The sequence below is a fragment of the Peromyscus maniculatus genome, chromosome 4, assembly GCF_049852395.1.
Source record: "Peromyscus maniculatus bairdii isolate BWxNUB_F1_BW_parent chromosome 4, HU_Pman_BW_mat_3.1, whole genome shotgun sequence".
Classification (NCBI taxonomy): Eukaryota; Metazoa; Chordata; class Mammalia; order Rodentia; family Cricetidae; genus Peromyscus; species Peromyscus maniculatus.
This window is the reverse complement of record NC_134855.1, coordinates 158,402,853-158,426,904: the sequence shown is the minus strand read 5'-3', so window position 1 is coordinate 158,426,904 and position 24,052 is coordinate 158,402,853. Positions and strand designations below refer to the sequence as shown.

The 24,052-nt window shown below is 54.0% G+C and overlaps 2 protein-coding genes across 2 annotated transcripts in view; one reads left to right on the top strand and one right to left on the bottom strand.

Moving 5' to 3' along the window:
* The first annotated feature begins 1,448 nt into the window (after nt 1-1,448).
* Chrna4 (cholinergic receptor nicotinic alpha 4 subunit) lies at nt 1,449-20,577 on the top strand. Its single transcript, XM_006994631.4, has 6 exons — nt 1,449-1,737; nt 3,091-3,242; nt 6,518-6,562; nt 6,639-6,748; nt 11,249-12,623; nt 16,084-20,577. The coding sequence occupies exons 1-6, from the start codon at nt 1,653-1,655 to the stop codon at nt 16,207-16,209; spliced, it is 1,893 nt and encodes a 630-aa protein (XP_006994693.3). The 5' UTR covers nt 1,449-1,652; the 3' UTR covers nt 16,210-20,577.
* A 2,519-nt stretch (nt 20,578-23,096) lies between these two features.
* The window catches only part of Col20a1 (collagen type XX alpha 1 chain), a 34,598-nt gene continuing 33,642 nt past the window's right edge, over nt 23,097-24,052 (bottom strand). Inside the window, exon 37 of the mRNA XM_015995017.3 lies at nt 23,097-23,316. The gene's annotated coding sequence lies outside the window, so the exon portion shown is untranslated. The remainder of the gene's footprint in view (nt 23,317-24,052) is intronic.

Sequence of the window (24,052 nt, the reverse complement as noted above, 5' to 3'; positions counted from 1 at the left end):
ATCTTTTTGCACCCATTTCCCCTTAGGTAAGACATAGGTATGGTAAGAATTGGCCTTGGAGGGTACTGTGGGAGTCTGGCATACCTACACATCCTGATTCTTGGGCCAGCATCTAGGGAGGCACAGTGGGGGAACAATGGTCACTGCTGAGGTGGTCTGCCTAGGAGAATATTTTGGAAGGCTCTATTCACAAAGTATAGGCAGATGGCTCCTGTGACCTGGAGGAGTCTGAAGGTCCCAGAGTGGGTGTGTGACATGTATTCACCAGAGGGCAAGAGAGCTGGGGACACTAGTGTTGGAGAGGCAGACAGGGGAGGTGGGGCATGGTGGAGAGACGGGAAAGAGGAGGACAGGCGTGGGAGCAGGAGCTGGGCCGTGGAAACTGGCCCTGTACTGGTGTGGGTAGGTGCAGAGGGCCAGTCAACCTCAGAGCCACCATGCCTGGGGACAGAGGGGCATGTGCTACAGGGACAGAGACAGCACCGTCTTCCCTTCAGCTTCAGTGTCTCCAGTTTGGGGGCTCAGAGCCGGCTTCAGAGTCTCTGGGACAAGGCAAGGTTGGGCCACATCTGGCTTTTGGGGTGGGACAGGGCTTCTTTGGGAAACTCAGGCCCACAAACCACACCCCTTCTTCCAGCACCTGCTGCTCAGGCGGGCCCTCCTCCCTTGGAACCACAGCAACTGTGCACCTTGTTAGTGGCATCCCTCAGGACCACCCTCAGCACCCATCAGTTTTTCTCCAAGCACCTGTCCTCTCTAGTCAGTAGCTCGTTGCCCACAGAGTTGGGGTGGGGAGCTGCTTTCGTGCCAGCACAGTCCACCGGGCCGGCGAGGGTGGGGTGAGGGGAGAGAACATACACGCCAAGAAAGGACAAAGGTGGACCCTGGTACCGGGCTGGAACTGAGAGACGCAGGGTCCGGGGCACCGGGTTCTTCTCACTAAAAGGGCAGCGCTGGGCCTGGGCGCTGCAGGATGCTTCTTGGGCTTGCAGTGCAGGAGGAGGGCGGCAGGCTGATGGAGGGTGGGTTCTTTCCTCAACGCTGGTCTAGGGAAGGAGATGAGAGAGCGACTTGCTATTTCCAAACTGCAAACAGTCACGCTAAGGCAAGGTGGAGTGATGGAGTTAGCCAGAGCTAAGCAGGGTGTCCTCCTCTCGCGCACAGTCCCTGAATGTGCGCCCAGCAGTCTTCAGGCGGCCGGCTGGGTTAGGGCTGGAGACCAGGGTTGGGGGCTTGTTTCCTGAAGGCGCTGGGGTTGCTGGGATGACCAGGGGATCCCCAACCCCACTCGGCACGTCGCGAGCCTCAGGAGTACAAGGAAACTTTACCCCCACGAGGGGCCGAGTATGGCCTCCACCTACCCTCGGGGCCCGGTCCGCCCCCTCCTCCCGCCCGCTTCCTTCTCCCTCCCGTTCCTCCCCCTCCTCCCCTCTCTCCGGCGGCTGGAGGCAGCAGGTCCGGGCGGGGCCGCGCCGCGGAGCCCACAACCTCTAGCTCCCGCCCCGCCGCCGCGCCCCGCGGGACGAGCTGCGGAGCCCGGCTTGGGGACGAGCGGCCGCGGCGCGGGGCATGAAGTTGGGCGCGCGCGGGTCTCGGAGCGGAGGCGCGGCACAGCCGGGAGCCGCCCGCATCTAGAGCCCACTCGGTGCGCCATGGAGCTCGGGGCCCCCCGGGCGCCGCCGCTGCCGCTGCTACTGCCACTGCTGCTGCTGCTCTTAGGGGTCGGCCTCTTGCCTGGTAAGTTTAGAAACGCAGGATGGGCTTTTTTTTCTCCCGGGTCCTGGCACCTGGGACTCCAGGGCCAGGGGAGAGGAGGCCCGGGGCTGCGGTGCCAAGCCTCGGGTGCGCGCAACGGGATAGTCAGACTCCTCCACCCACTACAGCTCCGACGTCCTGCGGTGGTAGCTGAGCCAGTGAGGAAGGAATCAGCCGCCAAGTGCCGGGAGAGAGGGTTTGAGGGGAGGTGCGGGGCGGGGGGGTCTGGCTGCATTTCCGAGCTGCAACCAGAACCTCCAACTAAGATAGAGGTGGAGTCCACCTGGGAGGGAGGTTCCATCCTGCCAAATTTCGCAGCAGACCGCCCCCATGTCTGCTACTGGATTCAAGGATATGCTTCTGCCCCTGGAGCTCCCACCTTACCTTTCTGCCCCCACCCCACCACCCCCGGCTTCCTCCACCTCTTATTCTCTAAGGGCCACCTTTCCCCCTAACTCATTTAGGGGCTTCCGGCAGTTATTTAATCCCTGGCCTCCCCGCTGAGCAGTGGGGCTGGGCCTTACTAGTCCAAGGTATCTGGAAGAATGAGGCTGTGGGGGGTACTCTAGGAGCCCCCTCCTGAGGAGTTCCTGTAGCTCTCAGGTAAGCAGAATCCTGCAGACAGCAGAGGCTCCCCTCCCTCTTCCCAACCCCCTCTTTGATGCAGCAACTCAGCAAATGGAGGCAGGGAGGCCCCCTAGCCACGTGGGGGGCCGGTGGAGAGGACACAGATGGGCTGCTGGCTGGTGGAATGAGGGACCACCCTCTTCAGGCAGCAGTGTGGAGCTTCTCCAGGGCATCTTGTACCTACCCTGAACACCAGGCGCTAGTGGCCCTGAGGGTCTGCATTCATCGTCAGGGTGGACACTAGAAGCCCAGGCAGCAGGGCCTCTCCTGTGGGCAGGGGCTCAAGCTCCCTGCATTCATGAGGAGCAGCGCCCAGTCCTTTCATTCGTCCCCACCACTCTCGCTGCCCCCATGCACTTCTGCCCCCTCCCCATGCTGCTGTCACTTCATGTCCTTTGTCTCTGCCGGTCACTGGAGATAGGGCATTTCTATCCAAAGTGATTGTCTGCAGGGAAGCTGTATGCAATTCAGTGTTCGCTGTCCATTGCCCTGTTTTCCTGGTGAAGTAGAGGAGGGCCTGACCCATTCCGGGGGCACTGGAAAGGCTTCCTTGAGGGGAGTCGGGGAAATCAAGGCAGCATGCCCAGGGGCCCTGAGGTGGAAGGTGATGTGTAAGAGGAACCTGAAGGAAAGAAGGACTGTGATGGTATGGGGCTGGAGGGGCAGCCTTTGTGTCTCCTGTCCCTAAACCTCCTGCCCTTCCCACAGCTAGCGGCCACATAGAGACCCGGGCCCATGCGGAGGAGCGGCTCCTGAAGAGACTCTTCTCTGGCTACAACAAGTGGTCTCGGCCAGTAGCCAACATCTCAGATGTGGTCCTTGTCCGCTTCGGCCTGTCCATTGCTCAGCTCATTGATGTGGTAGGTGTGGGGATGGCCCGGTGGTGTATGGGATGATAGGGTCACCCTGAGACTCCATGTGGCTGGGTCCAACCAAGGTTGACAGGAAAATGTCATCATGAGCTTCAGCAGGTCCTCAGCACTGGGGGAGGGAGGTGGGCTCTGTGGCTCCGGAACTGTTCCATAGGAAAGCTACTGGCGATGTTTCCTAAAGTAAGTGGGGCACCTTTCGGAGTAAAGATCACAAAAGGCTTCCTGGGTATAGGAGGGCCAGTGCCCTGCTCTTCAGCAGCTAGGCTGTGGGAACTTTGGTTGTGCCACCCTAGTGTGGGCACTGTGGTTCACTGGGGGCACATTGATCTCAGGTGGATCCCAGAGGCCACGGAGTACCAACCAGTGTGGAAAACAGGGCTTGGGTGAATCGAAGTCAGAACCTGCTTACCTGTTCATTTTCCTAATAAGAGTCCAGGAAGACTTCTAGGAGGACATGCGTGAGCTAGGCAGTAGCTAGGCCCTGCTGCATGGTCTGGGGCCCAAGGGGTCCTGGAGGAAGCACCAGAGACAAGGTCTTGGCCCCGAGAAGCATACTATAGGAGGCTGCCCTTATGTGAAATGCTGTTAGCACCCAACCTTTCTTGGCCAGGCTCAGCTGCTCCTTATGGGGTAGGACCAGGCTTTGGGGAACCCAGCCAGGGGTTGGTGCACACCTGAGTTTCAGTACCACTCAAGGTTTTGCCCTTCATGCTGGGCCTCAGCATGGGTTCTGTCCTGGCTGGAGGAATGATGTTGGGAAGGCGTAACATTACTAGCGGGCATCCAAAGGCCACCTGATTTAGTAAGCTTGGGGTCTCCATACTGGGTTTTGCTGGGTTCAGGGACAGAGCCTGGATCCGGGGAGAGAGCTGTCCCTGCAGAGCCTTCTGGGAGGGACAGAAGGGAGGACAGAAAGGAGACTGCATGCCCTGCTTGAGTTCATACCCCAGCCCCAGTATCCTAAAGACCCACCCCACACTCGAGGCTGGCACGGAACATGCTGTGTGATTCCAGCCTTTCCATGTGCTTGCCTGATGTGAGCTAAAAGCACCTACACCCCAGGGATCCGGCTTGCTGGGATTGGACACTGAGAACCTTGCCAGTTGGCCCTATCAGAGCCGGCTACTCAGACTTTGATTCTCAGGCGGGCCTAGCGTTTGACCCCCGAATGGTTCCTGCAGTGTCCCTGGGGCTGAGGGACATCAAGGACAGTGCAAGATGTACAGGCCCCTCAACCTTGCTGAGGTTTGCAAACACCATTACCAGGTGGTGGCTGGCAAGGCAACTGCTGGCGGCAGCTCAAGGCTCTGGGTCTGCTGCCACCAGGCCAGCCTAAGCCTGCCAAGCCCAGTCTCTCTGCCTCCGGAGGCACTGAGGCTCAGAGCACACCCAACACCAAAATTTCTATAAGGGCCTGGCCAGGCCTGACCTCTGCCCTAGATCTAGCTAAGGCCACAGGTGAACATGTATACACATGCATACAGATAGCTCCTGGGCCTGGTTGGAGTGTGTCCCAAAGGTTCACCCCACACTCTGCCAGGCACCTAACTCTTTGCTACACAGGGCAGTGCTGGCTCCAGGCTGGCACTCTACATGTTGGAAGTTCATGGCCACATTGTAGAAAGATCTGCCTTGTGTTTGGCCTACTCTTCCTTCTTACACTAGGGCCTGGAATCCAGGTGTCCCATCCAAGTGCTTGACCTGCTTGTGTCCCTTGGTGAGCTACTACATCTACTACAGATGCCCTCTCTGGGGTCTACATCCAGTAAGGGAGACTGCGTGCCTTGCTTGAGTTCATACCCCAGTGCAAGCTGCAGAGAAGGCTACTGGATCCCCAGTAATTTCCTAACCCTAATGCTGAGTCCTTGTGAAATGTGCTCCAGAGCTCTGTGACATCTGTGGGACCCAAGGGCCCCTGGAGGGTGATGGCCACGTGGGGCTGGAAGGCGAGAAGACCCAGCCCAGCCACGCCACAGCCAAGTTTGTTCTGATGACTCTGGAGGCCCTGTGGGATGAAGCAAGCAGTCTTCCATCTCCAGCTTCCTTGGGTATAGGTCCAGGTCATGCAGGGATGAGGTTACTGCAGACTAGCTCATGCAGGCAACATGAGGAAGCAGCAGACGATGGCCTGTGCTCTGCATCCCATCTTCTCTTCAGAGTCCTTCCAGGGAGGGGGCTCACTCAGGCCACCTTCCTAGGTGACTGCACTGGAGAGGACCCAGGCCTGGGGCGTGGCATTCAGGGGGTGCAGTCTTCTCACACTTGATAGTCTATAATGTTTTTTGTGGGGTAGGAGTCATACACACATGCCGTGTTCTGGGCAAGACACTTTCTTGCTGGATGTCCTGGGATCTCCTTGGTTAGGTCCCTGGAGGAACCTGTTTGTCATGCTTAGGCTGATGATGGAAAATGTTGGTCCAGATTGGGACACATACTGCCCAGTATCAGGTGGCCTCTGATGAGGCCATGCTCTTCCACAGACTGTGGGCCTGAGTTCTCAGGCCCCTCCTGAGTGCTGAGTGGCTAGAAGGTATGGCTATGGCTGCCATGCTGTCCCCACAGACCCCTGTGCCTGCACCAGGGCTTGCTTGTTCTCCAGAAGGGTCCTGTCTGTTTTAGGAACTGACTGTTCAGAACATGGGTCTCCAACCTGCTGTTCTTCACCAAGGATGCAACAGATGGGCCCATTCATATGGCACAGAGGGGAAATAAAGGCATAAGGAGGACAGGTGGATTGGGGCAGTAGCTGTAAGAGACCTCACAGAGTAGTCTATGGCCTAGATCTTCTCAGCCTGACTGGTTGTTACGTGGTGACCTTGAGGTGAAACCACCAGAATCTCTCCATGACATCCACCTTGGCCCTGGGGGATAATTTTGTCAAGATCTCCCTAACCGGTGGCTTTGATGGCCATAGGAAGAGCAGCAGCACATGGATCTCATCTGCAGAAGGAGCAGTGTGGGTGGACATGGCTGACAGATTTCTGGGAAGGACACTCAGCCTACAAGGAGCCTGGGGTCCATTTGGAGCTGAGCTTATCCCCCATGTCTTTCTGGAAAGGTTCCAGGGTCTTTGCCTCCTAACCCTACCTGCCCTTAGGCTGCCGTCCCAGGCTAGGTTGCCTTCAGGGCTGAGACACTCCTTCGCTCCTGAAGTTCGGCCCTGGCTTGTCCATGCCTGTGGCTAGCTATGGATAAGAAGATCTAGGCAGGAACATATCTGTTACTGAGGGGGACCTCAAGCTCCTTTCTTGCTTGTGCCCTAGGATGAGAAGAACCAGATGATGACGACAAATGTGTGGGTGAAGCAGGTGAGTGGGGAGGGCTTCCCCGCCTCTGCCCTCTGCCCCATAACTCCCTCACACGTGGCTCTCCACTCCCACTCAGGAGTGGCATGACTACAAGCTACGCTGGGACCCTGGTGACTACGAGAATGTTACCTCCATCCGCATCCCCTCTGAGCTCATCTGGAGGCCTGACATCGTCCTCTATAACAAGTAAGCCCCGTGGGCCCTGGCACGTGGTGAGGTTAGGTAAGGTTAGGCTCCAGCCCAGCAAGGAAGCTGCTGGGAGCAAAGAGGAGCTAGGCAAATGGAGTGGAAGTCCTCCAGCACCTGGGGGTACCCACCCTGAGGTCTGGAGGTCTTCTACTTCTTCTGGTCTCCTGAGGGCAGAGAATGGGTTAGACACCCTCTCCTGGCAGTGACTGCAGGTCCCATCCCAGGCAGGTTTCCTTAACCCTGCCATGCACAAATCACAGTCTGGAAGACAAATGACGCAGGGGACTTTGGGAGCAGGCAAAGGGGTGCAGGAGAAGCGGCTGCTTCCCAAAGCCTTGCCTCTGCTCTTCTTGGTCCCACCTTCACGCTGTGCCCCACATTGGGCATTGGGCAGTGGGCAATCCCAGCTCTCAGGCTCAGCTCACACCCTGTCTCAGCTCTGGAAGCCGAGGTCTGCATGGAGACAAATGCAGTCAGAGGTGACAAGAAGGAGGAGATGGGCATCCTCACACTTGTTTTTCTGGGGACCCTTGCAAAGAGACCTGAGCTAGGAGCAGCTGCTTTCTGAGCTGAGGTGATGCTCTCCTCCCTCAGGGTTTGGGTGGGTAGCAGCTCCCACGGTGCTTGCAGACAAAGCAAACAGAAGCCCTTCTATCCCCTAGTCTCAGCCATCTGTCCACAGACCCCTCTAGCCCCTAGGGTGCCGTCTGACCTACAAATGCTCCTATTTGATTAAGAATGACTGGGATTCTCTTTCCTCCTTCATTAAGCGGGGTACTAGCCACATCCTTGGCTTTTAGAAAGAGCTGCAGGTGTTTTCCCAAAACGTGTTATGGGTGGGCTAAGAGTAAGCAGATGGCAGGGAACGTCAAGGTCCATGGCTCCTGCTCGTCCCTCCGAAAGACTCTCTGTCTCCTGTAGCTATCCAGTTGAGCCGTGAGCCCTGGAAGACTTCTAGCTACTGGGCCTTCCTGGGGCCTACACTCAGCTCGTTCCACCCTTGAACCGTAGGGTCAAGTACTGAATCTACTCTGGGGAGCCCACTGGATCCATGGCAAGGAAGGACATGCATTCCCTGGGTGGTATTGGGTAGGCAGAGGAGTAGGTGGGGGAGCCAATGAACAGCCCAGGACCAAGTTCCTGAGGACAGGCACTCAGAAGTCCCCACCCCTCCCAGGTCACCTTTGTCTCTCTCCTACCTGCTAGGATACATGCAAAATGGGCAGAACCCCTTTTCTGTGGGCCTGGGATAAGCACTTGAGATCTATCCAAACAGGACTTGGAGCTGGTGAAGGTTGAAAGGACTCTGTGCTGGCAGGGAGGAAGGCCATTTCTAGCAGCAATCAGCAGCTGCTAGCCAGATGGTTGGTTCCATTGCTGGACAGGGGGAGTCCCTACTCTTTGGTTGACTTGGGGCTCCCTCTCCTGGAAACCCAGAAGCTCAACCAGGTACGGGTCAAACAGATGGTCTCCCTTGCCTCTGAATTGCAGTCTCATTTGGTGGAGCCTCTTAGGAAGAGATAAAATCTGGGACTCACCCTCCCCCGGCTACTGGCCAGCTCATTGAGTCCAAAACTAACTTACATTGGACGGCTGGCTGTAGGACCCAAATGCTTGTACTTCCTCTGGTTTCCTGGGGGCTATAAGATGCAGAACTGGAAACTGAGGACCCATCATCTTCACCCTGCATCAGCAGCCTTGGCAGTGAAATGCCGACAGCTCATTTGAGGAACCTGCTGTCTGGGTGCATGGCTGGGCTGCCAGTGGTCTGGGACAGCATTATCCATGGGCATTCTGACTACCTTACTCTTGGCACTATGAGAAGAACAAAGCATCCGAACTACGACTCAGAGTGCTGAGCCCTGTGGACTGTGCTGTCAACTGGGGCTTTATGGGAGTATCATGTGGAAGCAGAGCCAGAATTTGATGGAGATGAGCTGCACTGCCGCCCTCAGAGACCTCCTTCCTCAGAGAGTGCACTTGAGACCTGTCTGCAAACACAAGCACAACAGCGACCTCAGAGGGATCCATCCACATAGGTTTAGGTGCTCTGAAAATCTCATGGGGGCTTGGGTCAGACTGGGGAGAGCAAGAGTGGTGAGTAGCACAGCTGGAGGCGGATGGAGCCAAAACAGCCTGAGCTAGGACTGCTGAGTCCCCAGTTTGTCTGAAGGGTGGGAAACCTAGACCCAGCAGCCTAGGCTGCAGATGGGAGCCACTAATTCAAGTGAGCCCTGAGGGCCCCTGTCTGCCAGCTGGTTGCAGCCTCTCCTGCCTGCCCTGCAGAGTGTTTGCACAGCAGAGGATCCACTCACTTGCTGTGGGGGAATTTTAATTTGTGCCTGGAGTGTTGAGGCTTTGATTTTTGGAGAGATGGGACTGAGAGGAGGGAACAAACCCAAGCCTGATTCCACACGGCCCGAAATGTGCCGCAAGATCCACCCCCATGTACCCGGAGGGAACCTCAGCTTCTGTAGAAGCCAGGCTGTGCACTCTGCATTGTGCAGCCGGGAACCTTATTGGGGAGCATGTAGCAAGCAGCTTTTCTAGCCTTTTCCACATGCAGCACAGCTGTGCAGGAGAAAAACCAATGGCATTGACCCAGGATGAGTTAACATGCAGGAGGGTCCAGGGTTGGCACCATCATGGGAGGCTCAGGACTTCTGGACCTTGTGAATGGTGCTACAAGTGATTGGTTATCATAGGAAGGGCCACTAAGGGTCCCAGGTGGCCACCAGGGGTCCTGGTCAGGATCTGAGAAGCTGGTCAGGGGAGCAGGGCCAGTTGGCTGATGAAATTCAGGGGACCTAGATTTCTCTGTCTAAGAACCAATGAGCTGAGCCTGTGAATGGAGGTGGGAAAAGGAACGGACAGAGGGGTCTGGGCACTTGGGAAAACAGAAGGTTCTGGAGCCTGTGACTCAGGGCTACACTGTTTTATGAGTGATGAGACCAAAGTGATGCCTGCTGGTGCCATTAGTGAGGGGTTTAATCAGGCTTCAGAGAGCTCATTAACTATAAATCGAGGTTTCCCATCAGTGTTTCTGAGCTGAAGCTGGCAGGGTTTGCCCAAAAGTGTTAGTGCATTGCTGCTGAGTCTGACGGTCTGTGAATGCTAATCTGGGGCCAGAGTGAATGGTCTGGTCCTGTAGAGAAGCCAAGGCCTAAAGAGTGGCACCCGGCCACTCCGGTTTCACGGGGAAAATATGAAATATGAGCAGTTCTGGGGAGGGCTGTGGAAGTAAGCAGGGTGAGAAAGGCTTGATGGAGTCTGCTTCCCAGTGTCATCAGGTTCCAACAATGGGTAAAACAAGGCATGGCATCACTGGTTGTGAAGCCCAGAGGTCAAGGCTGGAACTCTGATCTAGAGGAGGGGCTTGAAGGACAGCAGGCCCATGTTCCACTGCCCAACCTGGCAAACATCCCTCAAGGCAGAGAGGAGAGGCAGGATGCCAACAGTCAGACATTGGAGCCTGAATGAGGGCGGTAGCTGGAGTCCTCATCCAGCCTGTGTGCCATGGCCTATAGAGAGGTGGCCTCCAAATTCTTGGGGCAAGTAGAAAGGAAGACACCTTCCCAGTCTCCAGTGGCAGAAGGTCAGAACTGATCCATCCTGAGTGAGGGCCCAGTCCAGGGGGAATTCAGAGGGGTATTTGTCCTGGGAGGTACCTTGGGTAGCTCCGCACTGTCATTTTCATACCCAGGGTCCTCCATATGGATGTGATGGGTAGAGAGGCCCACTAGTCTCCAGCGAGATTATCCTTTCACCAATGACCTATGAAAAGCTGCTTGGTGTGAGACCTCCTTTTTCATGGATGATGAAGAAATCCTGCTTGTCCCACCCCTGTGATCCTGGGCCCAGCAGGCACCCATTCTGGATCAGGCCTGTGTACCCATTTGCCCTGTCCTGTGGACACATACTCCATACACAATGGGCTTGGTATGGTCCTACGAGGACCTCTGGGATACCCATAGCACACTGCAGAATCCAGTGGTTAGCTCCTGAACTGAAGAAGACAGGCACCTGCACCTTCCCTCAGTGCATGAGATGCTCAGGTGGTAACCAGTGGAAAACCAAGGAGGAACTCCCATAGTGTCTCAATCTACAAAGACACAGAGGTGACCCAGGCCCCTCTGCATCGAGGAGGTACAAATGCAAATTCATGGGGCAGTGGGAGCTTAGGAGAGAAGCCAGGGGTCTGGGCCCACCCCTGTATCCCTCTTAATAGTAATGGATAAGAGCTATAACACTAACTCTGCTCATTGGTGCGGGCACCATTCACACTGTTCTCTGGACCACATACCACCTTGACTCAAGGGTGATAAGCTGGAGCACACAGGTAAGTGATGGCCCAGAGCACATGACCACTACCCATAATCCTGCATTCTGCATGTGGCTGGTGGGGGTTGTTGGTCGGGCTGTGAGCCTTTCCCTGCAATAATGTTCATGGGTGTGGTGTAGGGATGGGCAGACCTCACTGCTCTCTCTCTCTGACAGTGCAGACGGGGACTTTGCAGTCACCCACCTGACCAAAGCCCACCTGTTCTATGATGGGCGTGTACAGTGGACACCCCCAGCCATCTATAAGAGCTCCTGCAGCATTGATGTCACCTTCTTCCCCTTCGACCAGCAGAACTGTACTATGAAGTTTGGGTCCTGGACCTATGACAAGGCCAAGATCGACTTGGTGAGCATGCATAGCCGTGTAGACCAGCTGGACTTCTGGGAAAGTGGAGAGTGGGTCATTGTGGATGCTGTGGGCACCTACAACACCAGGAAGTATGAATGCTGTGCTGAGATCTACCCTGACATCACCTACGCCTTCATCATCCGCCGGCTGCCACTGTTCTACACCATCAACCTCATCATCCCGTGCCTGCTCATCTCCTGTCTCACTGTGCTGGTCTTCTACCTGCCCTCTGAGTGTGGTGAGAAGGTCACATTGTGCATCTCGGTGCTGCTCTCACTCACGGTCTTCCTTCTGCTCATCACCGAGATCATCCCGTCCACCTCGCTGGTTATCCCACTCATCGGCGAGTATTTGCTCTTCACAATGATCTTTGTCACTCTCTCCATTGTCATCACGGTCTTTGTGCTCAATGTACACCACCGCTCACCACGCACACATACCATGCCTGCCTGGGTGCGCAGAGTCTTCCTGGACATCGTGCCTCGCCTCCTCTTCATGAAGCGCCCATCTGTGGTCAAAGACAACTGCCGGAGACTTATTGAGTCCATGCACAAGATGGCCAATGCTCCTCGTTTCTGGCCAGAGCCTGAGGGCGAGCCTGGCATCTTGAGTGACATCCGAAACCAAGGCCTGTCACCCTCCCCATCTTTCCACAACCCTCTGGGCACACCAGTCGAGGCCCAGCCTACATGCAAGTCACCCCCCCACAAGGCCCCTGATTTGAAGACATCAGAGGTTGAGAAGACCAGTCCTTGTCCATCACCTGGCCCCTGTCACCCACCCAACAGCACTAGGGTCCCAATGCTTGTCAAAGCCAGGTCCCTGAGTGTCCAGCATGTGTCCAGCTCCCAAGAAGCAGCAGAGGGTGGCATCCGCTGCCGGTCTCGGAGTATCCAGTACTGTGTTTCCCGGGATGGAGCTGTCTCCCTGGCTGACAGCCAGCCAACTGGCTCCCCAGCCTCCCTGAAGGCCTATCCATCTCAGCTTCCGCTGTCAGACCAGGCCTCTCCATGCAAATGCACGTGCAAGGAACCATCGCCTGTGTCTCCAGTCACTGTGCTCAAGGCCCGGGGCACCAAAGCACCCCCTCAACACCTACCCCTGTCGCCAGCCCTGACACGGGCAGTAGAGGGTGTCCAGTACATTGCAGACCACCTCAAGGCAGAAGACACAGATTTCTCGGTAAGTCCTTGCCAATGGCTATGCATGGGAGGTGTCCCTGGCCCAGATAAGATAAAATGTCTGGCATTTCCCATACATGGTCCAGAAACCAAGGCCCCAGACAAAAGCTGCACAACTTGAGGGTGCAGCGTCTCTGCCTAGCATCCTTTACGGGTCCCTAGGGCAAGCTGGGGTTAAGCAAAGCCCTGTCGTTGGTGGGGAGTAAACCGAGGGGCTGCCACCTCATCAGGTTGCAGGACTCAGCAGCCCTGGCAAGCAGCGGGCTGAGAGGCTGTTTCTAACTGTCATTCCAACACTCGCAAGGTCTTCCTTTGAAGTCTTCAGACTGTTGCTAGCTCCTTGGAACTCTTGCCCAGCCATGCCTGAGTGACAGGCAAGGTCCCACAGTGACAGGCAAGGTCCCACACTGGCCGTCCTCAAAATTCCATGGGACTGCTGCTGCTGCTGCTGCTGCTGCTGCTGCTGCCGACCTGTAACCCCAAGAACAGGTCTCCCTTGAGCTTCTACCTGGTGAAAGGTGGTCCTTTGAACCCTAGGCATAGAGAGGGTGTAGAGAAGAGGACGGGGCTGCCAGGAGCTGCACCCTATTCCCACCCTGTCCGTCCTTTGGAGGGTTGTGGGGTGAGGACATATACTGCCACACTTCATGGCCCTCAGGAACCTGGAGACACAGACGGCCGGTGCTCAGCCAGCCTACCCCCATGTGTTCATTATGCTCCAAACTTTGACTCTACAGAGGCCTGGAAAGAGTGATCATGTCCCTCTATAGGTGTTGGCCTCCTGACCCAAGTGCGGGCTTAGAGGCTCTTTTCACAGAGTGCCGCTCTGCTGAGCAGTTGGGCTGGGCAGTGGTGCCAGCTCTGTCTGACCTTGCCACCAGGGCATTGTGGGGTCATCTTCCCTTCACATTTATCTGTCTGAAACACATAAGGGTCTCCAGGACTGGGGTCTGGGCTGAGACGCAGGACTCCTGGTGCTAGGCAAGTTGCTTCCCAAATCTGACTCAGCCTGTGAGAATCAGAGTCTCAGTCAGAGGTCGGGTGAAGAGGTCATGGGGGAAGTCCGGTCCTGGTCGACCTTTGTCTCTGCTGTGTCGGCTGAAATGTCTGTGGCATCTGTCCTTTACATTGACCTTGCCCTGAGCTGGCATTTGCCACTGTCCCTCCTGGGACGTTGGTTTTGCTGGCTTTCTTCTCATCTTCCTACCCAGCCTGGGGCTTGCCTGTTGTCTACTTCCAGATGTCTGTGGTTTGTCTTCTGGAGCTGCTAAGCCCTGGAAAGAAAGAGGGCCGGTGCCCTACATCCCAGGAGTGGGTCTTTGCACCAGAGTCACCCCACTGAGTCTCAGGGACTCATGAAGCCATTCTGGAGTCTCTGGAACATTCTGGACCTCAGAGACCTGTCTGCAGGGAAATTTTGGTTCTGGGGCTATGTCTTGTTGCTGCTCTGGGATGAAGAAAGAGATCTAGGGATGAACTGGAGTGAGGCCACCGAGGGAGGATGGATGTGACAAGTTTAATTGAAATCCTCCTGAAACCAGTGCATTCCCAGCATAGTCCTGTAGCTGGAGCTCGTGACCTCTTCTTCCATCTCCACTGGCCTGCTGCAGCTGCCTGACCTGGTTCTGAGCCTGGGAAGCTTGCTGACTTAATAGGAACAGGACAGCAGGGCTTTGGTCATGGCTGTGGTGTTTCATCTTTGGAGGTTTGGTCCCAGGCACAGGAAGGGGCAGAGGAACACCAAGCAGCTATTTACTCTGAGGAGCCCTTGAGGGGCTTTTTATTTAGCAAAGATCTATTTGTTCTGAAGTTTTCTAAGTGAACATGGCTACTTACTTTTGGCCTAAACCATCAGGACACCTCTGATTGCTTTGAAAACTCGGGGTGGATGCCCTTGAAACTGGGGCAGCCGCATGCACTCTTCCCCAGCCCAGGCTTGCCAGGCCAAGTGTCCCTCAGTTGACTTGAGGTCTGCTTACCATGGCTTACTCCTGCTGCTCACATGTGCACAGACTGTGTCCCAGTGCAGCTCTGATCAAGCCTCGGGGTCATTGCAGACCCCTCTAGCCTGGTGACGTATTCACAGGACAGTGGTGTAACAGCCACCCTGCCTGAAGCACAAGGCCAGAGCTGCATGCTGAACTGTCTTCAGTGCAATGCTAATTCCCAGGCCTAGTTAGACCCAGGCAGCAATCCCCTGAGTGTTTGCTTCTGGAAACAACTTGAAGTGCCTGGCTACCTTGCATCGGCCCCTGGCAGAAAGAGTTCACGTTGTGGGATCCAGAGGAACCGTAGACAGAGCCAGTAGTCCTTTGTGCCTGTGGTCACCATGTGTTATAGCACAGTCCAATGAAGACTGAGTGGCCGCAGATGGTGGACATATGCATTGTGCTTTATGTGTGTTTGTTGCCACTGTTCACCCTCTGTCCCTGACCTCCTCCCTTCATGGGCCATCTGGCATCATTGCTTCCACACAGTGCCTGCTCAGGCTGGCTGTGCAGCACATGGACACTTGCCCAAATAAGAGGTGGGTATGGGTAGTCAGGACCAGGCCAGGGGGTGAGTGTGGACTTAGCCCTTGCTTTTGGGCACTTAGCCACTGTGGGATGGCCTTAGTGATCAATCCATTACCCAGCATTTTCTTTGCCCTTACCTTCTGGTCTAGGACACATGGCTGACATCTCTCTAGGATCCATTTTTTTAAGTTAGTTTAATTTTATGTTATGTGTATGGGTGTTTTGATTACATGTGTGTCTGTGCACTGCATGCTTACCTGAGGCCAGCAGATACCAGAAGAGGCTGTCAGATTCCCTGAAACTGGCATTTTGGATGGTTGTGAGTCATCATATGGATGATGGGAATTGAACCCAGGACCTCTTGAAGAACAGCCAGTACTCTTTAACCACTGATCCATCTCTCCAGCCCCCACTTTTGACATCTGCATTATGGGAAGGTAGACTCAACCTCCATGTTGCTACTCAGCTTTAGCAAACTTAAGACGAGCTTCATGTCATGGGCCCTGTGTGTCATTCAAAGTATGCCTGGTCCGCCTCCCTTTGAGTTCAGGCAGCCTGCTCAGCAGGTACGACCAGCTGGGGTACAACATGAACCCCAAGTCTCTTGTGGCAGTGTGAACTACCAGAAAGCTCCAGTGAGTCCAAATTCAAAGACCCCTCACATATACAGCCTTAGATATGGGCTCCGTAGATGCCCAGCCCACCCCTTGTGGTGTCTCCCTCTGCTCTGTCCTGCAGCAGCTGCTCTGCCCCAGCAGATTCTCTGGCCGTAGCTGGACAGTTGCATTCTCCTTCTGCACTTGTCACTGCCCACAGGGGTGTGTGCAGATGTGTATCTGATTGATGGGATATGCAGAAACTGTGACTCCTAGTTCCATGTTCCAGAAGTTTCTCTGGCTGCCCTTGGGCTCTGAGAGCTAGAGTGACCCATGTCTGTGTTTGCAGGTGAAGGAGGACTGGAAGTACGTGGCCATGGTCATTGACCGAATCTTTCTCTGGATGTTCATCATTGTCTGCCTGCTGGGCACTGTGGGCCTCTTCCTGCCCCCCTGGCTGGCTGGTATGATTTAGGGACACAGCACTGGACAGGCCTGCTTGGCCCAGCTCCCTGGTCTCTGCAGGGCCATGCTACTTGTCAGTTACCCCCATCTTCCAAGCCTGCCATGAAACACCTAGGAGAGAATGCTGCTTCTCCGGACCTGGAAGCTGGCACTGGTTCTAGTCCAGCCATGGGCCTGGTTGGAGCTAGCTGAGGGCTGGCACAGGGCAGAGTTACAGTCTGAGCCCCTGTTTAAATTTCTCTAGAGCAGGTGACAGTCACCCTCTGGCTACAGACAGCACACACCCATCTGTGTCTCAGAGAATGATCCAATGTTGGTCTCAGTTTTCTTGTGGGGCCACAAGAATTCATCCCTCTTCAGCAACCAGAGCCCGGGGATTCATCAGACCTGGGAAACGCCCACTGTGCCTCTGCTGGCCGCATCCTCTCCCTACTCCATGGTGTGCCCCCTCAACCCTCCAGACTGGGCTGCTCTATGACACAGGTATCAGGGCTGAGCCCAGGCAGGTTCTGTTTTGTCTAGATTGGGGTGAATTGGGAAGAAGCAGAGCACTGTGCTATGTGGATGGGCCCCACTCACAAGAGAGTGCAGGCCCTCACAGCAAGACTGAAGTCCCATGGGAGCCCTGCATCCACCTCAGGGTCACAAGGGCTCTATAGTGAGTACTTCCTAGGGACCAGCAACCCCAGGAGGGCAAGAGCACTGGGAGTCTCAAGGGTGTGAGGGAACCAAATCACGCCCAGGTCCTGGGCTGTAGGTCCCCTCATGGATCTCTCTTGATACCCCTCTATGTTTCTGCTTCTTTGGGATTAAAAGACTGAAGATAGGACTTCTCATCCTGGCCCTGTGGTGAGGCCACAGTTCCCTTGAGCACATCTTGTACGAGAGACCTGGGACTCTCTAGGCCAGCAGGAGTGATAGGAAGCTCCTACAATGTTATGGAATAGGGTAGATTGCCAAGAGGCTTCTAAGCAAGTCAGGCTCTCTAACTCATTGTCTTGAGAGCCACAGACCCAGTCTGCCTTGCACTTAAGTTGTAGGGAAGACCTGGGGGCTCCTCTTCCCTTTCCCAAGACAGCACCAGGCAACCTGGAGAATCCCCAGTGATGGGGTAGGAGAAGCACCAGCTGTGCCCACCTCTTTGAGATTCCACTGGGTGAAGGGCAGAACATGGGAGACACCTAAGAAATCATCCTGTGCCGTGGTCGCCTCTGCTGTCCCCACCAGCCAAGTGGGCTTGGCAGAGTGGGCCCTGCACCCTCAGCCCGTTTGTCCTAGGCCCTGAAGCTGAGGTCCCTGTTGGGATAGTTCTGGGGACTGAAGAAATGAAGAACTTAATGAAGTCTGGAGCCAACACACCAAGCTCCCTGTAGATACAGCTGCCAACCCATGGTACTACTTGCCCATTCCAGCTGAATGCTGTCAGGACAGAGGTATGCCAAAGGGCCAGTGCTGACTTTACCTGTACCTGCAGGCAAACCTGCATTTAAACACAGAGCAGCTGGGCATCTCAGGGTGCTGCTGGGGAAGGAACCCTGAGTTGGAGACCCCAGGACATTCGTGTGTACATGAAGGGCATACAAAGGCCTGGGTTTGAACCCTGGATGTTCTAGGCCTCCCCTGGAGTCCTAAGGGCATCAAGGACCCCATCTGCCATGTTTCAATCTGCCCTCACGTCGCTGATTGACTGGGTCACTATCCCCTACACTGGAGCCCTCAGGACATTGCAAGATAACCCTGGTGAGTAAGTTTGTCCCAGAACCTGGGAGCCAAGGGGAACACAAGCCTCGGTGAGGAAGGCAGCAGACACGCCTGTCAGATGTGAGCTCTACCATCACGTGGCTCCAACCACAAGATTTGCAGGCAACAGTAGAGCTCAGCAAGGTCACGGTGGTACACTGTGCAGGGCTGCTGTGCTCTTCTCTTCTGGTCAGAAAAATCGAGTGGCTGATGTTCCTGACAGGCCATCCCCACGTGCACCCAGAAGCCAGAAAAGGAAAATAAAGCACCGTCTTCTCCCCAGGCCCTTCAGCTGTCCTTTTGTCTGCTTGTTTCCAGTGATCTATGGTCAAGATGAAGTTCCGTTAGGGCAGAGTGCTTGATTTGAGGCCTTTGGGCCAGTGAGCTTTAAAAACCAGACAGCGTGGCCCCAGTCCCTCTGATATGTAGACAGTGTCTCCCCAAAGTTCCCAGCCCTCCCATTCTCCTCCTTCCCATGGACAGCATCAACTCAAATGTGAATCCTGGAGACCAGGAGTGCTGGCTCCTGGTCATGTGTCCGGGATCCCATATTGGACTCCGTGATGTCTGGCTTCTTTCACTTGTGTGGCCAGGGCTCACCTGCAGTGCCGTGTGCACTAGACTCATTGCTGTTGTGTGCTTGTTGGTTCTTAGTTGCTGTTTGTGTCTGAATAAACCGAGTTGTGGTGTCTCTCCATCAGTGTGTAGCCCTGCCCTCATTTCCAGCTGTCGGTCAAGGTGCTGTTGAGTTCCTGCGTTCATCTCTGTGGGCACATGTTGCCATTTCTCTGTGTTAATCATGTTTCCTTGCTTTCTGTATGCTATGATGTCTTGACATGTTGGGGGCCTATCCGACTCAAGACTGCTGCTTCCATGGCTGACCAGTTTCTGGTGCTCAGCTTGCTTGGCGCCTACCCACCTACATGGCTGATGATACAGTGGTACCTATTCCTTACAATACTTACACCAAGAGACAGCCACAAAGGCAAAGGCAGCTAGGGATCCCTTTGTAGCCTGGCGTCTGAGGAGGTGTCCCGACTATCACAGGCTGTTCCCTCTATGCAGCCTGAGCCTGTGAAGATGGTACCGCTTCCTTCCCTCATTCCTTCCACCTACTGATGGACCTGGTATCCCCTATCCCAGGCAGCTGCCTGGCATGACAATTTCTTGGTAATTGCAACTGACACCCTTCCTGTAGTGCCATCAACTATGGGAGTCTCTCGTCTCCCTGGTAAACTGAGATTTGGGCACAGAGCCTTGGCATCCATCCCCAATAGATAACTCATCCTACAGGGTGGCAGTGATCTCACTGTTGCCATACTCTTGGACACTGGTGCTTTTCCACTAGAAATGTCTGAGAGTCCAGGGCTTCATACTCTGGGCCACCTGCCACCCATACAAATTGAGATCCATCGGCACAAAGCCGCTAACTGGTCCTGGAATTGCCCTGACCTTCAGGGGGGTCGGGGGGGGGGGATGTACCTGGGAATCCCTGGTATGTGTCCACGGTATACGCACAGGTTTTGGTTTTTGTTTTTCCCAAAAGCTACCTGAGAACATGCCTGGGCTCCTGCTGCTTGATTCTCGTTTCTTCTATTTCAATCTGTAGAAAAATGCCAGTTGAAGCTCCCCAAATTGATTTGCTGACCCACAGCTGGAGGCAGGACACAATGCCAAGGGGAAGGGTGGAATTGTCAGGCACTGGAGTTTGTGCTGGGATTTAGATGATTCAAAAACACTTTCCACTCGGATGTGCTGTTTGCTCTTTCTGTTTGCAGGTAGGAGTTTCCATTACTTTAATCCTGCCTGACATTTCTTGCTATTTGCTGACCTCCCGGGTAACATACAGATAGAATACACAGACAATCAGCATGCGTGCATACACTTTCTGACTGATTGCCTATGCCGCCAGTACCCAGAAGTTACCACTCTCCACTGAGTGTATCCATTTCTGCATCTAGCTTGTGTGGGTTCCATCCTGTGGGCTGTTCTCCTGTGCCTGGCTTCCTCTCCTTAGCCTGCTTAGGATTCATCTATTTACCATGAACAGGCAGTTCTTATGTGCTCACTGTATGGCTACTACACCATTCATTCATTCATTCTTTTGGCAGTGAACATTTGGGTTGTCCCAGTTTGTCGTTGTATAAGAAGTGCTGGCGTCGAGGTCTGCATACTTGCTTTTCATCCCAACATTGGGAGGGAGAGGCATGAGGGTTACCCTCAACTATATGTTGAGTTTGATGTCAATCTGGGCTATATGAGACTTTGTCTTGAATAAACCAACAACAACAACAACAACAACAACAACAAACATGTCTAGGGCTGGGGAGGCTGCTCAGTGGGTAAAATAAGTGTTTGCTACATAACCATGAAGACCCATGTTCACATCTCCAGCACCCATGTAAAAGCTGAGAGTGGCGGCAGCCACCTGTAAACCCTTCAAACGTTTCCTGCATTCCCCTCAGGCAGGCAGGTCCTCCGGGTTTGCTGGTTAGTCACTCTAGCCAAACGGGCAAGCTCTAGTTTCAGTGAGTAACCATATCTCAAAAAATAAGGTGGAAAGCAATAGACATCAACCTCTTGTCCCCACAAATCATAGGCGCATAAACTCATGCATGCACACACAATAATAAATTATAATAATTAAAAAATGTATTACATGTTTCTATTGGGAAAACACACAAGGCTAGAGAAGACTTGAACACCATTGTTGTCAGCTGGGCCTGGATAGCATCTCCAGAGCCTTCTCTAAAATAACAGAAAGCATGTTTACTCTTTTCAAATGTACATGGGACTCTGGCCAAGCAGGAGCATGTGCTCTTTTTGCACTGAGAAGAAGTGTGACAAAGTTGAGGACTGTGTTAGCAGTCTATTACCTGACAAGTGACAGATCAACTAGAACACCATGTCTTGTGTTTCAGTGGAATTTGGAGAGTTACAGCGATTTCTGCCACACTGGGAGGTTATTGTTTAATGCGTTCTATCCCCTCCACAGAGGAAAGCCTGATCTAATTGGCCACTTTGGACACTTACTCTGCTGGTTCTTATTCTAGAAGCTGCTCCTTGCTTATAGCAAATACTTGTGCTTCAAAGCCTTTCTGTACTGATCAGAAACATCACTGTGCCTCCACCTTCTGACAGCACATAAAATGATCTTAGACTATTGCTGTATGACTGCCCAAGGCGGAGGGAGGTTGCTGCCCCCTGTTCACAGTTTCCCTAGTCCTTTGCAGAGGTCGCCATGGACTCCCTCCTAACAAAAGCTTCTTCCCATGAGTTTCAAAGTGGGTTTGTGTGTTACACCTGGAAGCGTTGCGGTCCTTGAAATATCCTTTGTCCTAATCCTTAATATGAAATTCGGCATTTCCCCTCTGCTCTCCGGGAACCTCATTGCTGCCTCGGATTTTCATTGTCTGGTAGTTTGGGCTATAGGTTCTCCTCAGGAGGAGTTCTCAATGAATGTTCCCAGTCTTTGCAACATGTTGTATGACATCAAGGACACACTTCACAACCCACTCGTCAGCTCTCATGCCCCGTCATCAGTCTGAGATCTTATTCCTTTCTCTGCTGCTCAAATCTTCAAAGTCTTGTCATCCCAAAATGCCAGTGCTCCGTTTATTGCTGCTGCTTCCCTCTGGGCCTCACGTGAGGCTGCTGTCACAAGCTCCCTGCATCTCTCCTGACACCCAGACACTTCTCCCCTCTGATCCTGCAGCTTGCTGATGGTTTCAACAGCATTCTCATCTCACTGTGTCTACTGCTGACCTGGTTCCTGTTTCTTTTTCACACACAGTCCTTCCTTCATTTATCCCTGTGATTTGGGGCTTCATGTTATTAATGTCCTTCCTTTCCTCTGTGGTCCATTGTGTGTTTTAAAAATTAATAGACCAACGAAAACAGAAATTCCTCTTCATCTGATATAGACTGTCCATTTGTTTCTGTTTTTATCCTCGGCTGTTTCCTCCTCCTTGTCAGTACACGCCTAAACCTGCATAACTGCAGTTCATGATTGGAGTGTGAGGGTACATCTATGTACATGTATATATGTGTCTTAGAATGTATGTGTGTACATGCAGGTCCAGGAGGGAACTACTCATTGTTTATAACAGCTTCTTGAGGACCAGTGCTGCACACATGTGCAAACACATGCATACATGCAGTGACATATGTACACACAGAGACATGCATGCACATAAACATATGCAACCATAGGCACAGGGAAACATGTATGCACACAACATTGCATAAAAACACATGTGCATATATACATAGATGTGCATGCGCACAGATACTATACATGCACAAGAGACAGTCATGTATGCAGGCATTAATGCATACATGTACCCACACACATTGAGTTGTGGTAGACTGTTCCTTCAGTCCGTGTCAAACGTCTCATGCTCCTTGTTAAACATTTCCCCTTACCCCGGTGATGTGGGTTTCCTCTTAGTTTCTGGACTTTACTTGCTTAGCTACACAGATGGAAGTGGTGGGCCAATTACTTAATATTTGTTGAAAAAGGAAACAGAAGTCTCTGACTCAGCTGTGCAGGACTGGGAATGCAGGTGTCATGAATTCATGCCATCCCGGACCCTTGTCTGGAATGGTGGGGTAAGATGGAAGGCTTGCATGATCTCTCAGGGTGGAGAGAGACCCAGAGCTGAGGTGCTGTTGAGGGACAACCTTGCTCTGAGACCCTGAAGACAAGAGGCCATAGATACCAAGTCTTCGAGTGACATCACCGCGCTAGGATCCGAGCACAGAGGCTGAGGGAAGTGAAGGGAATCTGGACTTCTTGGACTGGGCACGGGGGGGTTGCTCACACCCAGAAGCAAAGGGGACTGAAAGAGACAGAAGGACTGATGTGAGAGCACTGCTCTGAGGGAGACACTGTCGGGAATGGAACCCTGGGAGAAATGGAAGTCACGAGCAGGTTTGTGTCTTAATGGGGAGAAGATGAGCAGTGAATGAGCAGGTAGTCATCTGCTGCCTTGGGTGGAGAATGAGAAGGGGCCAGCACAGGATCCAGGCTGAGCCTTGATGAGGCCCAGGGGAAGGAGTCTGGGCTTTGAGGAGGCCCAAGAATCCTGGAGTTTTAAGTGAATAGGCAACATGAGTGGTGGGAGGCAGCTCCCAGCAGTGACCAGACACCTCACATAGGCTGATGAGCAAGCAGAGGTTTATCTGAACTTGGACGTGCTACAGAGAAGGGGCTTGAGAGGCGCCACCCTTTCCCCTCCCGACTCCTGCTGCTTCAGTGTCTTCCTCTGCTTCCCCTCGCCATCCCTCCAGGACACAGTTGTTCTTAGTGTTGAGACGAAAAATGTGGGTGATGGTGTTGGGGCAGTAGAGTGATTTGGAGTGGCAGAGGAAGGTCCTGGCAAGAGAGAAGGGCAGACACAGCTGGACTGCAGCCTAGGAGAGCATGGCCCAGCCTCCTGGCACCGTGAGCGCAGGCTTCCCCAGAGTGACAGAACTCGAGGACTCCACACACTAGCTTTAGGTGTGACATGGGAACAGAGCAGAACTTTGGGTTGTTCTCTGGTCTCCTGGATAGGGACAAGGCTGCCATACTCACCCAGTGCTCTAGCTTGTCCATTTGGTGGCTCCCCACTCCTGCGCCTCGGCACCCCTGAGCCCTTGTGCCTGCGGAGTCTGCTCCCAGACACCTCCACCTCCATCATCTACTTGAGACAATGCTGTCGCACACGTCTGAACCCGTGTGAGCCCGTCCATGCCCCTTGTGCTCACTTGGCTCACCTGCACTTGTGTTCATAGAACTTACCTGTGCTTATCTGTACTCATGCCCACCTGTGTTCACTGTACCCCGCCCCCCACATGTGCATCTGGAAACACCTCCTCAGGCAGGTTTGTACATGGGAAGCTTGCTCAGGACATCCAGAGACAGGAAAGAGGTCATCGGTGCTGGATCCTGCCCACCCCCATCTCAACTGTATCACCCACACTCAGAACCCCCAAAGTACTCTGTCTGAGACCTCAGGAGCTCTCAGCTGGCCAGGCCGTCACTGGGGTGCCTTACTGAGCCTCCCGTATGGGGCTCCTCCAAGGCCCATGAGCACCCACATTCCAGCAGCTCAAACCTCTGCTCTACT